The 17,089-nt window shown below is 40.9% G+C and overlaps 1 protein-coding gene across 1 annotated transcript; it reads left to right on the top strand.

Annotated features, from left to right (window-relative positions):
* Positions 1–1,122: 1,122 nt before the first annotated feature.
* On the top strand, positions 1,123–15,558 carry LOC121682487 (mucin-5AC-like). The gene is made up of 30 exons (XM_042062644.1): positions 1,123–1,147; positions 1,644–1,905; positions 2,217–2,331; positions 2,598–2,688; positions 2,788–2,894; positions 3,458–3,674; positions 3,756–3,881; positions 3,982–4,099; positions 4,408–4,546; positions 5,964–6,071; positions 6,286–6,355; positions 6,461–6,598; positions 6,684–6,848; positions 6,948–7,042; positions 7,145–7,271; positions 7,384–7,639; positions 8,267–8,319; positions 8,504–8,604; positions 8,822–8,973; positions 9,064–9,202; positions 9,423–9,533; positions 9,618–9,797; positions 9,919–10,158; positions 10,258–10,414; positions 10,888–11,016; positions 13,617–13,767; positions 13,856–13,899; positions 13,993–14,181; positions 14,952–15,247; positions 15,445–15,558. Exons 1-30 carry the CDS (start codon positions 1,123–1,125, stop codon positions 15,556–15,558), a joined length of 4,215 nt encoding a protein of 1,404 aa, XP_041918578.1.
* The last annotated feature ends 1,531 nt before the right edge of the window (positions 15,559–17,089 follow it).

The raw sequence follows: 17,089 nt of genomic DNA, 5'->3' as shown, positions 1-17,089 counted from the left end.
CCTTTAAAGGATATTAAAATCGAGGCAGACGTTCTATGCAGATATGTTGTTATTTAGTCCGTGAAATCGCCTGAGCAACAAACACTTCAATGACGTTTGGGATGGTAGAGGTAATTGTACAGTACTACGCAATTTAAATTATCTACATATTTAAACAATGATTAGGTGTTGATTTAAAAATAAGTAAATATGGTCATTATACGTATCCTGAGAGGCGGTTATGAGTTGTGAATGTTTGAGATAAGAAAGACAATAGAGCTTGACACTTGAAATGTACACTCAATGGATATAATGAGTGATTGATCTATGGAACACAAAACTCCCCTGTGCACCTGTGTGACTGTAAGGCATGAGTCAAAACAAGACAAACAAATGAAATGGTCAATTCCCAAAATCCATGAATGGTGGTTTCAAATTCCCCACTATTAGTGGATTTGTTTAATTAAATAAAAAAAATTAATTACTTAAGTTACTTTCATTTACGTTACTTTCATATTCAAAAAACACCTTAAATCAAATGGAAAAACACAAAACAAGACAAAGTAAAAGTTGCTTTGCTGTCTTTGACTAGGTTTTGATGACTGTTTTACTTTGGGATGGACCACAGTGAATCAAGTTCAGCCCTACTGCCACACCTTCCTTCCAGCAAATCCACAAAGACTGGTAGTATAAAATCCAGAGCCTAGGTGTGCACCTTTCTCAGACAACTGTGGAGCATCAGACCACAGGACCACTATGGGGACAGCAAAGGAGACACCCTTTTGGGTGCTAGTATGGATGGCTGTATGCATTGGACTTACTACCTCAGACACAGGTACAATGGCTTTGCCCATGTTCATTGTGTGGCTGGTTTAGCAGTGCACAGGGAAGGTTTTATGTGTTGATCTGGGTGTTGTTGCCCACAGTTGTACCCACAGGATAGTAGGGATGTCTTGTTCTAAGTATGTTCTACCCTTTTTATTGTAATGCCTCTTATGTTTGAAAATATTGACTAATGCTTAGGTAAACATGTATGTATGGCAAAGGGATATGCTTTCTAAAGAATTAACAGTTCATGGTTACACGCCTTATAAAATCTCTTTGACTCTTGCAGGTCGCACAAAGGTTAATGTAATTCCAACAATGACCAAGATACAAATGCTTGCAGGTAAGGTCATATCTTTACGTCACTGATGATTCCAGAAGTTTGACAGATGACCGTGACCATACCTGACAGATATATGTGCATGTCAAATAATTACACAAATTCAGCTGTTCAGTTCATTGATGTGACAGTCCCATTGTATGTATAATGTAGCCTAATTGATAAATTGGGCTATGTGACATTTAGTCAGCCAATTTCCTGTTTGTTTATGGCAAATCTATTTCTAAACTGTACTAGTCTTCCCTATGCAACTGTTTTGTATATGTTAAAAACCCATAATTCAACTTCAGGGTCCACATTCCTATTTTGTACTAGAAGTGTTCAAGCCTTCTGATATATAGCCACTCTATGAAAACCGGAGAACAAAACAGAATTATTACTCCAAGTAGGATAGTAAATGACAAAAAAAGAATACTTGCACAACACTGAAGATGACTTTGAAATGAAATGATAATGATGAAACATTCTGGACTAATACACTCACAACATGTATTCTTAGGAACAAATCCAGCACACAATGAACAGGTCTGCAGCACATGGGGTAACTACCATTTCAAGACGTTTGATGGGGACATCTTCCAGCTCCCGTCCACTTGCAACTACGTCCTGGCCTCTCAGTGCAAGAGCAGCTATGAGGATTTCAACATCCAAATGAGGAGGGAGCTGGAGAATGGCCTCCCGACCATCAGCAAGATCACCATGGTGCTGGAGGGCACCGTAGTGGAGCTGGTGAAGGGCTCTGTCTCCGTAAATGGAAAACTGTAAGTGGATATTCAATCTTTACAATTTTCTCCCTTGTTATCAGAGATCACAGTGAAGCATACTGGCAGATATGCAGTTTTGAATGTGTTTAGGTATATGCTTAGTAATGTCCTTTGTGTATGCTCAGTAATATTCTTGTTTTAATATTTAAAGACATGGCTTTGTAAACCTAGACCCTTTAAGGAGGGATGAAACAATATCAGATTAAGACAGTGACAGTTGTCCTTTGATTAAAAAAGGCACGTTTGAAAAATGGTTGACTAAAGTGTTTCATGTGCATTTCCTTGGGGATGTTTGTTTGTGTTTTTAGTGTGATACTGCCATTCAGTGAATCAGGAGTTCTCATTGAGAAGAGCCCATCCTACATCAACATCAAGGCAAAGCTGGGGCTCTTGGCCAAGTGGAATGAGAATGATGCCTTCATGGTACGAGACCTTCATTAAGCCGTAGATATTTTCTTTGGCTTAGTTATCTGAAGAGAAAAGAGTTTAGTTTCTGTAGAAGTATTTAATATGGGGTTTCTCTTCAATTTATTTTGCATTGACTTTTCTGACATTCCTGGATGATTCTCTGGTAGAGTATGCTAATGCATAAAATATTCTTCACAGCAGCAAGTAAATTTGATCTTCAAAAGCAAATAGATTTTCAACTCTTAGCTGATTGACTACAACAAGACTCTTTATGCTCATAGGTGGAACTGGACAAGAAATATGTAAACCAAACGTGTGGGTTGTGTGGAGACTTCAATGGTGTCCAGAATTATAATGAGTTTGTCACAAATGGTAAATACTTTTTTCCCCTAACACCATTCTGTGTCTCTGTGGTTTGAGTTGAGAACTACTGCATGCTTAACTGTACAATATGATTCTCTTTTTATTCAGAGGGTGTGCCCATTTCTAATCTTGACTATGGAAGCCTCTGGAAGCTGGATGGTCCAACTGAAACCTGTACAGAGCCAATTACATCCGAACCAACGTGCAAAGATATGGTAGGACTGGATCAGACAACTGGCACTATAGATACATTATTTCGAGGCAATTCAATAGGGGCAGCTGTGGTCTACTGGTTAGGAATTCGGGCTTGTAACCAAAGGGTTGCTGGTTCGATCCCCGACCAGTAGGAAAATGTGGGCGTGAGAAGTGGTTGAGCACTGCTCTCCCATGCCCACATCCATGGCTGAAGTGCCCAACCCCTCACTGCTCCCCGAGCGCCGCTGTAGCAGGCAGCTCACTGCTCCGGGTTAGTGTGTGTGCTTCACCTCATTGTGTGCTCTGTGTGTATCACTAATTCACGGATGGGATAAATGCAGAGACCAAATTCCTTGTATACGCAGGTATACTTGGCCTATAAATCTGATTTACATTGTTTTACCTTTACATTCAGTGCCATAAAGAGAAACATGTTGTTAGCAATTCTTGATACACTTTGATATAAAAACAAATCTAACCCTCCCTTCATTGCATATGTATACATGTTATTTATTCAATACAATTAATTGCAAAAACATTATTTAGTAAATTTGTGATCATTCTGTTTGTTTGTCTTTATTAGACGTCTGTATGTGAGCAGCTGCTCTCCAGCCCTGCCTTTGAAAGCTGTAAAGCCGTAGTGAACGCCGACTCATTCATCAAGGCCTGTGCGAGGGACCTCTGCCTGTGTGCCAACAGCTCTGACTCCTTCTGCCTGTGTGGCACCATATCTGAGTACTCACGTCAGTGCATTCATGCCGGAGGGAAACCCAGCCAATGGAGAACAGAACAGTTCTGCTGTGAGTATCTCCTGTTATCTCCGTCAGTATCCACAGGGATGAGGTGAGCAGCAGTAACTAATATGCCCATATGTCCTCCAGCAAAATCATGCCCCTCCAACATGGTGCACCAGGAGTGTGGAAGCCCGTGTGTGGACACCTGCTCAAACCCTGACAGAGGACAGGTGTGTGAGGAGCACTGCATGGATGGATGCTTCTGCCCACCAGGTATGAATCTCTGACAAATCGGTCTGCTGTTTCATTTATTGTTGGTGTCCCTGATATATGAAGTTACTCAGTAGCTCAAAACCTATTTACCTTTATATAGGCACTGTGTTTGATGATGTCACTGGGAAGGGCTGCATCAGCTCAACAAAGTGCTCCTGCAGCAACAACGGAAACATATACCAACCTGGAGAGTCTTATTCCAGCAACTGTAAACACTGGTAAGTACTCTGGAATGTTGCATGTAGCAGTATGCACATTTTAGTGGTGCCTGACGTATTTTGAAGGTAACTAGTTTTTATACGTTCCTAAAATTGCTCATGGTGAAATGTAAGAACTGTTTTTACACAATGATGCCACCAAATGTAATGTTCACCTGAGCCAACTAGTATGCAGTCTGTTGCTATTAATGTTTGCAAGGCATGTCTTTTGGCTTTAGAGTTAACCTAGTTTTGCACAGAAACATCTTACTGCTTGAATGATAATTTGTTCAAATTAACTAAATGTACTCAATTGTGTTTTTAACCAGTACCTGTGGTGGTGGCCAGTGGAGCTGTATAGAGAAGGACTGCCCAGCAACATGCTCTGTGGAGGGAGGCTCCCACTTCTTCACCTATGATGGGAAAGCCTACACTTTCCATGGGGACTGTACCTATGTCCTCACCAAGGTCAGTTTCCATACACAACTCCGACAGGTGCTGAGATCAACTCCATTACTGACATTTATATAATTATAATGATCCAGTCCTGCTAATCCATGTATTCTAATAATACTGTTTGAGAATCATTACTGCTCAAAGAAATAAATACCGGTACTAATGATTCATGCCTGTTCTAAGTCACTCTGATTATATGTCAAACTCTGCTATGCCAGGTGCATAACTTGCCTACAGTAGATCTGCCTAGAAATTAGATGATCATTCACATTGGGAATGTTTTTAGGTGAAAACGTTTTTCCAGTACTTTTGTCTGGAGATACGGTGTCTTGTAGAAATAACGTGCTTTCTGTGCACTCTTCTCTTTAAGACACATAATGAGACTTCATCTTAATTTCGTTCATTTGACTGAATTTCTTCCTTCACTTGGCTACATCATCCTGCATACCATCTATTATCATTGTTTTCTATGAACGCATCTTTCTTATTTGGATGGCACAGCTTACTTTTGTCAAATTAATATTGTCAGCCCTGTAATGAGTCAGAGTTTGCGATCGATGCTCTTTTACTGGGGCTCGGTCACAATCGTTTACTTTCTCAGTAAAGCAATACTGATTATTTCTTGCATCCTCTTGGAGTTTACCACGGAAAGACCACACGCATAATTTCACCGTTAAAATGCTTCTCGTCCACTTCCATTTTAAACTCATGTCACAGTGGTCTTTATATATTTCTTTTAATATTTTATTTGATATCATTATCACTTTAAGAAAAAAATGGAAAATTATTCAGCTTGTTCATTTGTGTTACAGTCCAAATCATATCTAGCCTAGATCATTAAAATAGAACCAAAAATGTTTCAAGTAGTCTCTATAGAGCCAGATTCCCAGCTACAATTCAACTCAGGAATTTGAGGAATGTTATCTGACATTTCAGTTGACAATGTAGTCATTAGTGCTCAGGCAATTTTCTTTTCGTGGCTCACTACTGTATGTGTTTCATTCACTAATTGGTTATAAGGATTCAAGGCAGTCCACTGCCCTTATCCTTATCCATTCTGTGACTTCTTCCTTTTAAAGGTTCCCTTAATTTGTCAGATTGTGCAGGTTGAGAGTACATTAAAAATGTATTTCTGTATCCCTTCCAGTTTAATGTCCAACCATTATTTACCTAAATTGGCTTTCACTTTTTGCCTTTATTTCTGGAAAAGTATTCTGCCTATATGATTACTTAATGTAATTCAACTTTTTTTCTTCTTTCATTCATAATTTCCATGGTATTTCAATTGTTATCCTTTTTGAGAAGCTTTTTTCAGAATCCACTCATATCTTTGTTCCATCTTGGTAATGGTGTGATTGGATTCAGTGTAGACTCACAAAATACCTGAAATACACCTAATATGTTATCATATTCAAACATGTTTTTGCAGCAATGTAATGGGGCCGACTTCACAGTGCTTGGGGATCTTGTCAGGTGTGGTTTGACAGACACAGAGACTTGTCTGAAGGCTTTGACGTTGGCAGTTTCTGGAGATACTGTGAGTACTACCTGCTAATGTTGATATATAAAACCCTCTCATGGTCAACTGTGCCATCAATTTGTTTAACAATTAAATTTGTATCTGTTTTTAGATCACATCACATTAAATATTAAATGTAAATTCAATGTTTCAAATATTTAAATGTTCTACATTTAAGAATACATTACCAGTGTAGTTAATACATACATGTAACTCTTTCTTCATTGCCCAGGTGATTAATATCCAGTCCAATGGAAAAGTTTTTGTAAACAGGAAGTACTCTCAGTTGCCCCTGTCTACAGGTTTGTTGCCGACACAGAATACTGGAATTTAACAACTTATAATTCTTATGACTGGCTTATTTGGTAATGCATTTATAATATGGTGTTCTTTAATTACTTTCACAGCTGGGGTGAAAATTTTTGAAGCATCCACATTTTTCATCATCGTGCAGACCTCAGTTGGTATTCAGCTGGAAATTCAGCTGTCACCAATCATGCAGGTGTACATCACAGCAGATTCTAAACTCAGGCAAAAGACATGTGGTACGTACCAATGTGGTGAAACACAACAATGTCCAACAATGACCTTTAGATGGGCCTAATTCAGTTACTCTCAATGCACCCACAGGTCTGTGTGGAAACTTTAACAGCATTCAGGCTGATGATTTCTTGGCGATGAATGGAATTACTGAGGGGACAGCATCAGGCTTTGCCAACACCTGGAAAACAAGAGCCAGCTGTCCTGATGTGAAGAGCAGTTTGGAGAACCCCTGCAGCCTAAGCATCGACAATGGTAGAGATAGCATGACAAGCTTGTTGATGTGTTTGCAAAATGCATGCTAAGGATGGCCAGGATAATAAGCTGATGAATACGGTTTTCTTATCATTACAGAGAAGTATGCCCAACAGTGGTGCTCCCTGCTCACAGACCCTGACGGCGTGTTTTCCCCATGCCACAGTGAGATCAACCCAGACATCTACAAAGAGGTTTGTCCTTAAGCACACTTCACAAACTGCAACAAATAGACCACCATGAGAAGAGGCATGGCAAACCAAATGTGATTCATTTTTGGTGATTTTCTGCCGCAGAACTGCATGTACGACAGCTGCAACTGTGAGAAGAGTGAGGACTGCATGTGTGCTGCTCTCTCATCCTACGTGCATGCATGTGCAGCTAAAGGCATCCAGCTGAACGGGTGGAGAGACACAACCTGCAGTGAGTGGCAACACAGCATCCAACACAAAAGTCATTAATCTTTGTGGATATTACTCTCATTCTATTTTACAATGCAGGAATTGGTGCTGAAAACATCTTTTTTTGACTTCAGAGAAATATGCCAACAACTGCCCGAGCAACATGGTGTATGCCTACAGCATACAAAACAGTGACCGCTCGTGCCGTTGCTACAGCGATCCTGACTTCACCTGCTCAGCTACATTTGCACCTGTGGATGGATGCATATGTGAAAAGGGAACATATCTGGATGAAGGGGGAAAATGTGTTGCACCAGCTAACTGCTCCTGCTACTACAAGGGCCAGGTGATTCCTCCAGGGGAGGTCATCAGCAGGGACAAGGCCACATGGTAAGAAGCTATTTGCTTTTTTAGTGAAAACTAGTGCAGTGAGTTACCACTTGGTAGTTGACTTTCAGTTGATGGCCACAATGGTTGCTTTCTGATACTACAATAACAGTTTGACTAGTACAGCAGGAAGGAAAATCCTAGTTGGACATACTTTTTGAGGGGTGGATGTTTAAACTTTCAGAAAAGCTCAATCTGTCACAATGTGTTTATTTAAGGAGCCGTATGTCACAGATTTCAATGAATTTTTCGGTTTCTATAATCAAAATGACCAGTATCACATAATTTCTAAGTAGTGTTATGAATAGTCGAACTTGCTCTTCAATTTAGGCAAAAACTGTGAATGACCCTGCCCCTTCTTTAAAAGTGTCTGTAACTTCACAGAGAAGCTGCTCTAATATTTGGGATTTCTCCATTATACTGTTTCGTCTTGCCAAAAGTTGGTTGAGTTGACACTGAATAGTCAGAAGCTCTTCTCAATACTGTAACATTTACATAGATTTCTTAGAGAAATTTTGTTCAGAAGATTGTCTTTAAGTTTGAGAGATGGAGACTTTCCCCATATAAGTAACCTGAGTATGAGTATAGACATTTTTCTCTTTTTTAAAATGAATATTATTATTATTTCAGCACATGCAAAGCAGGCAAACTCAGCTGCATGGGAGAAACTACATATTCTACTAGTAAGTCCATTTGTACAGCCATTCAAAGTCTTGCTAACATTATACAGTCAGAAATAGTTTTTGCCAATGCCTTCACCAATATCAGTAAATCAGATTGATTCTGACCTCAACTGACCTTATCATACACTGAAATAAGTGGGAAAGCTCATGTGAATGTGGGATAACATCTCTAATCTGTCAACAGCATGCCCAGCACCCATGGTGTATTTCGACTGCTCTAATGCTGACGCAGGAGCCAAAGGTGCTGAGTGTCAGAGGAGTTGCAAAACCCTGCACATGGCCTGTGTGAGTGTTGGGGAATCCCTTGCTAGTTCTTACTTAGTAGGTTTAACCTGAGAGTGGTGATCTTCCACTTTACACCCTTGAGCAGCTCTCACCCATCCCCAGCTTCTGTCTATCAGAACTATAGTTTGTTCTTGGAGTCTGTACCATTTCCCTCACTAGTGCAAGCTCCTTATCATGTATACATGTACTGTAATGTACTTTTGCTTTGTTGAAACAGATCAGCGCTGAGTGTGTCTCAGGCTGCGTGTGTCCTTCTGGTCTGGTCTCTGATGGAAAAGGTGGCTGTGTAAAGGAGGACCAGTGTCCTTGTTACCACAATGGAGCTCAGTACAAAGCTGGAGACAGCATCAAGGTTGACTGCAATAAATGGTATGGTTGTTAGTCCACGTTTTATTATCGATAACAGTACAACTGTTTGGAGACTTTTTTCTCTAAATATCTTCCCTTGTTTGGAAACAGCACTTGCAAAGACACAAAATGGGACTGCACATCGAACTTGTGCCATGGCACCTGTGCCATTTATGGAGATGGCCATTACATCACTTTTGATGGGAAGAGATTCAACTTTGATGGGAGCTGTGAATACATCCTAACTGAGGTGTGTTGTTGTCTCCGTTGTTTTGAGTGCAATCACTGAACAGACAAAGAGCCACGGGGAGCAGTTAACTGAATTTGACAAAGTGTGTACAAAGGGATTACAATCATGGACCACACAATTCAGAGCAGTTTGTGAAGAATCCCAGTCCCACTGAGCCTTACTATATGTATCTGTACAGTTTGAAAAATCTACTTAATTTACAATTTTTTGCTGTTTGCAGAATTATTGTGGACGTGGAAGTACTAATGGAACCTTCAGAGTCATCACTGAGAACATTCCATGTGGAACCACAGGAGCGACATGTTCCAAAGCCATCAAACTGTTTTTGGGGGTGAGGACACATTTAAATGACTGTAATTGTGAATGGCTGCTATATGAAGTCCAGGAACCTGAAACAATGCTGTCCTTTTTGTAGAGCAATGAGTTGATAATGACAGATGGAGGTTACCAAGTTGTTAAAAGAAATTCAGGAGAAGAGGTGCCCTACCAGATCCGCACAATGGGGATCTACCTTGTGATTGAAGCTAACAATGGTCTGATTCTCATGTGGGACAGAAGAACAAGTCTCTTCCTTAAGCTGAGTCCAGAGTTTAAGGTGAGGATCTTTGTGTAACACAGTATACAATATTTGTGTAATGTTTTGGATAGTGTCAATAAATGGAATGAATAAATTACCTAGTAAAAAATCGTTCTCACTGATCACTTTCTTCTTAAAGGGTAATGTTTGTGGCCTTTGTGGAAACTATGATGGTAACGCTAACAATGACTTTGGCACAAGAAACCAAGGACAGGCCATTCAGTCTCTGGAGTTTGGAAATAGCTGGAAAGTTTCTCCAAGCTGCCCTGATGCAAAACAGACCCCAAGTCCCTGCACATCCAACCCTTACAGAAAATCTTGGGCTCAGAAAAAGTGTAGCATTATCATAAGTGAAGCATTTGCATCGTGCCATTTTCAGGTAAGCTGAATGTAACTATTGCTTCATGGATCTTTTAATGAGCCCATCTTTTCCCGGTGCAATTCTTGTGTGCTTAACTGGCATATCTTTCCTGACAAGGTGGATCCTTCTCCATTCTATGATGCTTGTGTGAGTGACTCATGTGCCTGTGATAGTGGTGGAGACTGTGAGTGTTTCTGCACTGCAGTGGCCGCTTATGCAGCCGCATGTAATGAAGCTGGAGCCTGTGTAGCCTGGAGAACCCCAAAGATCTGCCGTAAGTAATAACAACATATCTCTCTGAGTACTCCCAGAGTTATATACGTATTTTATATATGTACACATTTTTAAATGGTAAGTTCAGAGTGATGGCAATCTTTAGACAGTGACACAATGTTTGTAATTTTGCTTCTGTAAACCACCAGAATGGATCTGAAATTAAACACTCAGGAAGTGCTTAATACATAGAATTTGAGCTTTAATTTAAGGAGTTGAACTAAAATATTACACTGTTTAGGAATTACAGTCATTTTCATACATTGTCTCCCTATTTTTGAGCTCAAAAGTAATTGGACAAACAAACATAACTATAATAATAATAACTATGAAAATCCATTTGCAGGCACTATTTATGCAAATAGTAATCTATGGAAAGTTTAAATTACTGCGACCCTGACCTGTGATAATAAAGACTTTCTCTTCACTCATAGGAGTTTTTTGTAATCCCAATGGCTTGTCCTCTCATTCCAGCTCTCTTCTGTGATTACTACAACCCACCTGGTGAGTGTGAGTGGCACTACAAACCCTGTGGAGCTCCATGCATGAAGACCTGCAGGAATCCCACTGGGCAGTGCTCTCAGCAGATACCAGCATTGGAGGGTAATAATCAGAAACACCATACACACAATTCATTCTTACTAACATCTATGTGGTGGTGTTTTCCTGTTCCTACTAATCTCAATGGCATCATAACATACTATCTTGCATTGATTAACTTATGCTTAGGATTTTCTTTAAGATTTATCTTAGAAATACGTCAGGTCACGGCACTAATAAAAAATGGATTCGATCAGTAGGATTCACACATTTCCCCCTCTGGGAAATCAATTTAGAGTGTGTCATTAGAGGCTTAGTAAAGGACCGGACAAAGAGTCACAGGCCTTGACTTAATAGACCATTACTATATCATGTGAGCTTTGAGTCTGTTGGCACCAAAAATAATTGTTTTTGCCTGTGAACTAAAGTGGGTGTGTCATTCGAATTAGACAGGTTAGTTATGCATGTTACCAGTGTTGGGGAAGTTACTTTTAAAAAGTAGTTTTTGCTCGTTACTTCTTAAAAAACCCGTTACTTTACTTAGTTACCCTCTATGGAAAGTAACTTTTTACGTTATTCGTTACTTTTACGTTACTTTTATGTTGCTTGACTTTGGGCAGAACCCAATATCTGTTCCTAAATGTGTAGGCCTACATAAAGTTCTACTACAGAGGACATAACAGGTATTTCTTTTGTGCTCTTTATTATAAAAAAAATGCCACAAACAGAGCACTTGACAAAAAAAACATTGGGCTATATAGGCTTTACCACCACCACTAAAGCCCTATGAAACAATATCAAATAACATAGCCTCGATACATCTTAAAGGTGCCATGTGTAATGTCCGCCAAAAAATCAATTCATACTCCACATTCCATAAAAGATGGGGGCAGTATACCTCCAGAAAGTGAAATGGTCTACCCTAGAGTAACAACCGACAAACATGTATTGCAGTTTGGCTGGCGGTTATGTTGCCCGCATGCCGCCTCCCATGGCCGAAACTGGTATTATGATACCTGTCGGGCTGTGGCTAGTAATTTAGCATGCTAATTCAGGTTGATATCTCTGCAGCACTATACCTTGTCATTTTTTTAATGACATCATCGCCCTTATTTCTTCTCATTCTTTTGATGCGTGTAGCTAATTTTTTGGATATTTTTACCTCAATTCTTACACATGGCACCTTTAAGGGCATATAGGTGAACACAAAATACATGAGGGCTTATTTTATAGCCTTATAGCCTTACTCTTTCATTAAACAGGCGCTCCTCCGAAATTTGGTGCAAAGCTATTGCAAATCTTATCAATAGGCTGGCAGTTGAGTTAACGGCAGTGGACAAAACTTTCTCACAAGGGCACGTCCCGGTCAGGTCCCAGGGACTTTTCAGTTGCAGTTACTGCTTTTGGCCACTAAGGGCAGCCGTGGCCCACTGGTTAGCACTCTGGACTTGTAACCGGAGGGTTGCCGGTTCGAGCCCTGACCAGTGGGCCGCGGCTGAAGTGCCCTTGAGCAAGGCACCTAACCCCTCACGAGCGCCACCAATGAAGCAGGCAGCTCACTGCGCCGGGATTAGTGTGTGCTTCACCTCACTGTGTGTTCACTGTGTGCTGTTTGTGTTTCACTAATTCACCAATTGGGTTAAATGCAGAGACCAAATTTCCCTCACGGGATCAAAAAAGTATATATACATACTATACTTATACTTAGATGTCCTCATTTGCACTCAAAAAATTACAATTTTTTTTGTAATTTTTGGAAATTTCCTGATTTTCTCGGCTCATGTGTTTTGAGTGATTACACCTGTGATTGTTAATGAATCAGAGTATTTAAGGAGCATGTGTTTGTTAGGGCCTTTGCTGAGTTCTCCTGTGTGCCACCTGTATTGTAAGTGTACTCCTGTTTTGAATACTCTTGAAAAGCCTTTTGGTTATCAATTTCTCCCTCTTTGAGGTTTTTTTTTACTTTGAATTTTTGGCTGGCCTGTTTGAATGGACTTTGTCTACTGCCCTCTGTTTTTGGATATTTTGCCTTTTTTCGACTAGATGGTCATTGCCTTATACCTGTGATGCATTGTAACAATCTGCAAGGTGGTACAGGGGATTCATCTCTACCTTTTACTCCGGAGACCTGGGTTCGAATCCCCGTGCGGGCCTGACTTGTGATAGGCACAGTACTAGGCTACAACTTACACTCACATTCCTCCCCTTAGTTTCAATGAGTTTGAAATAATGTGAATACGTCTATCCCTCAGAAGTTAGCGTTGGCTGCGTCTCGCTTGCTACGATTGCTCTTCATTGCCACCAGCCTCTGTCACGTACCGTGTGGAGCTATGATTGCACTTCGTGCAACCAGCCTCTGTCATGTAGAATGCCGCTGCCAATGGAGCTTGTGCCTATTGCGCAAGTTTGCAGATGAGAAAGCAGCGTTGCTGTCAAATCTGTCCCTGGGAAAACTAACGTTGCACCGATTTGAAAAAGGAACTGTTACGTTACCAAATTTTAAGTAGAAGCGTGTTACACTACTTTTTACCCGAAAAAGTAGTTATGTTACATTGCACGTTACACCCTATCTTGGGTGCATTGGGAAAATAACTTTTTCAAGACAAGATAGCTAAGGTCATTGTATTTAAACATTGTATGAAAAGGTTTATTTTGCCCCCCAGGTTGCTACCCTCAATGTCCTGTCAATGAGCCCTTTTTTGATGAAGACACCATGAAGTGTGTACAGAGGGAGAAATGTGGTTGTTTTGATAGTGATGGCAGACACTACAGCAATGGAGAGAAAGTCCCTACCACAACAAACTGTGAAACATGGTATATCAGACAAAGTACATTAAACAACAAATACACATGAGATGACTGGATGAGTTAGATATTAAACTTATATTTTATCTTTCCACAGCCAATGCATTTCCACAACCATCAGCTGCAAATTTGATGCCACAGGTGACAATTGCTTTATGGAATTGTATTGAGTCTTTGTAAAAATGTATTACTAGAGGCAGGTTTTGATCAAATAAAATTCTATTGTATCTGCAGCTTGCACCTGTCTATACCATAATAAGGTTTACCACATTGGCGAACGTATATATAATACTACCGATGGAATGGGTAGCTGCTTCATAGCTGTTTGTGGAGAGAATGGGACTATTATTCGGTCAATTTATCCTTGTCCCACAACCCCAACAACAACAGTGCCATCACCAGTGTTTACCTCCACTACTCCAGGTAAGTGCAGATCATAAAACTTGGGACCCCCAACCACTTTGTAGAGGCTAATGGAGATGCACATAAAGACTAAAGAACAAAGAATAGATTTCCTAAACATAAAGGGACACCAGACACCAAACGTTTTGGTGTTAATCATCTTCGTAAGTCGGTATATGGTTAAATGACTCATTACGGGGCGAATGAAGGCTCTCTCGCCCGCCCCTACTGCCTGTAGGAAGAATATCCCACTTGCAAGTTCGGTGTATCCTACCCGCCGACCGAAGCAGGACCAGTTTACAGCACAGAGGCAGGCTAACGAAACGCTAGAGATTGTTGCAAACGTGTGTATAATGGCAGAGCCGGAGAAAAAGCAGCGAAAACCCTTGACGGAAGACGCAAAGAAAAGGAAAGGAGCTTCAGACCGAGCGAGGGGGAGTTTCGTAGAGAAAAAGCATCAGGCTTGCCTGGTGTCCCTTTAAATCAAGTTCAAGTAATACCAGTAGTACGATTTTTGTGTTTTTAATCAATTATTTATTCTATGTCAACAGAAACAACAGAACCTACCTCAACTGAATACTCAACACCCACTGTCACCCCAATAACATCAACCCCATATTGTAAAGTATGTACTTGGTCAAAATGGATAAATGTTGATTATCCGCAATATGGCTCTGGAGGAGGTGACACAGAATCCATTAGTAATATCATCAAGAAGGGTTATAAAATATGTGAAAGACCAGTTAATATCAGTTGTCAAGCATCTCGTTATCCAAACGTTCCTCTGTCAGAACTGGATCAAAAAGTGACCTGCAACACTGATATGGGATTAGTTTGTAAAAATATAGATCAAAGCCCAGTACCGATGTGCTTAGATTATGAGATAAAGGTTGAGTGTTGTAAGATGGAGCCATGTCCAACTCCAATGCCAACACCGACAACAACATCCACCACGACCACAACAACAAATCCATCAACAACAACTCCATCATCCACTCCTATATCCAGTACAACACCATGTACCTGTGAGTGGTCTGACTGGATTGACCTGGGACCCCCTACACCTGGCACTGATGGAGGAGACTCTGTATCAATTTCACAACTCGTTAATTCTGGACGTATAGGTTGTACACAGCCAACAGAAGTTGAGTGCAGGGCTAAGTTGTATCCAACATTGCCACTTTCCCAGTTGGGCCAAGATGTGATTTGCAATCCATCGGTAGGACTTGTTTGCCTGAACAAAAACCAGGGAAATAAGCAAGTGTGTTTCAATTATGAAATCAGAGTACGCTGCTGTGGACCATGCACATCCACTACCACTACAACACCCACAAGTACATCAACTCCCTCTACACCTACAACTTCGACAACAACCTCCATGACAACTACAACCACTAAAAGAACCTCGACACCTGTAACAACGACACTGTCAACTTCTACAACTACATCAGTCCCAACAACAAGTCCTTTATCCAGCACAACGCCTTGTACCTGTGAGTGGTCTGACTGGATTGACCAAGGACCTACTACACCTGGCACTGATGGAGGAGACTCTGTATCAATTTCACAACTCGTTAATTCTGGACGTATCAGTTGTAAACAGCCAACAGAAGTTGAGTGCAGGGCTAAGTTGTATCCAACATTGACACTTTCCCAGTTGGGCCAAGATGTGATTTGCAATCCATCGGTAGGACTTGTTTGCCTGAACAAAAACCAGGGAAATAAGCAAGTGTGTTTCAATTATGAAATCAGAGTACGCTGCTGTGGACCATGCACATCCACTACCACTACAACACCCACAAGTACATCAACTCCCTCTACACCTACAACTTCGACAACAACCTCCATGACAACTACAACCACTAAAAGAACCTCGACACCTGTAACAACGACACTGTCAACTTCTACAACTACATCAGTCCCAACAACAAGTCCTTTATCCAGCACAACGCCTTGTACCTGTGAGTGGTCTGACTGGATTGACCAAGGACCTACTACACCTGGCACTGATGGAGGAGACTCTGTATCAATTTCACAACTCGTTAATTCTGGACGTATCAGTTGTAAACAGCCAACAGAAGTTGAGTGCAGGGCTAAGTTGTATCCAACATTGCCACTTTCCCAGTTGGGCCAAGATGTGATTTGCAATCCATCGGTAGGACTTGTTTGCCTGAACAAAAACCAGGGAAATAAGCAAGTGTGTTTCAATTATGAAATCAGAGTACGCTGCTGTGGACCATGCACATCCACTACCACTACAACACCCACAAGTACATCAACTCCCTCTACACCTACAACTTCGACAACAACCTCCATGACAACTACAACCACTAAAAGAACCTCGACACCTGTAACAACGACACTGTCAACTTCTACAACTACATCAGTCCCAACAACAAGTCCTTTATCCAGCACAACGCCTTGTACCTGTGAGTGGTCTGACTGGATTGACCAAGGACCTACTACACCTGGCACTGATGGAGGAGACTCTGTATCAATTTCACAACTCGTTAATTCTGGACGTATCAGTTGTAAACAGCCAACAGAAGTTGAGTGCAGGGCTAAGTTGTATCCAACATTGCCACTTTCCCAGTTGGGCCAAGATGTGATTTGCAATCCATCGGTAGGACTTGTTTGCCTGAACAAAAACCAGGGAAATAAGCAAGTGTGTTTCAATTATGAAATCAGAGTACGCTGCTGTGGACCATGCACATCCACTACCACTACAACACCCACAAGTACATCAACTCCCTCTACACCTACAACTTCGACAACAACCTCCATGACAACTACAACCACTAAAAGAACCTCGACACCTGTAACAACGACACTGTCAACTTCTACAACTACATCAGTCCCAACAACAAGTCCTTTATCCAGCACAACGCCTTGTACCTGTGAGTGGTCTGACTGGATTGACCAAGGACCT

This window comes from Alosa sapidissima, chromosome 14, assembly GCF_018492685.1.
Source record: "Alosa sapidissima isolate fAloSap1 chromosome 14, fAloSap1.pri, whole genome shotgun sequence".
NCBI lineage: Eukaryota > Metazoa > Chordata > Actinopteri > Clupeiformes > Clupeidae > Alosa > Alosa sapidissima.
Note: the sequence above shows the minus strand (reverse complement) of the source record. Positions and strands in the feature narration are given on the sequence as shown.

What these genes read in the sequence shown, in the direction of transcription:
- LOC121682487 (XM_042062644.1), top strand. Translation starts at nt 1,123, where the DNA reads ATGACCAAGATACAAATGCTTGCAG. An exon ending in GTGGAGAGACACAACCTGCA is followed by an intron (nt 7,272 to 7,383) that starts GTGAGTGGCAAC and finishes TTTTGACTTCAG; the next exon opens with AGAAATATGCCAACAACTGC. An exon ending in GCACTGATGGAGGAGACTCT is followed by an intron (nt 15,248 to 15,444) that starts GTATCAATTTCA and finishes TTATGAAATCAG; the next exon opens with AGTACGCTGCTGTGGACCAT.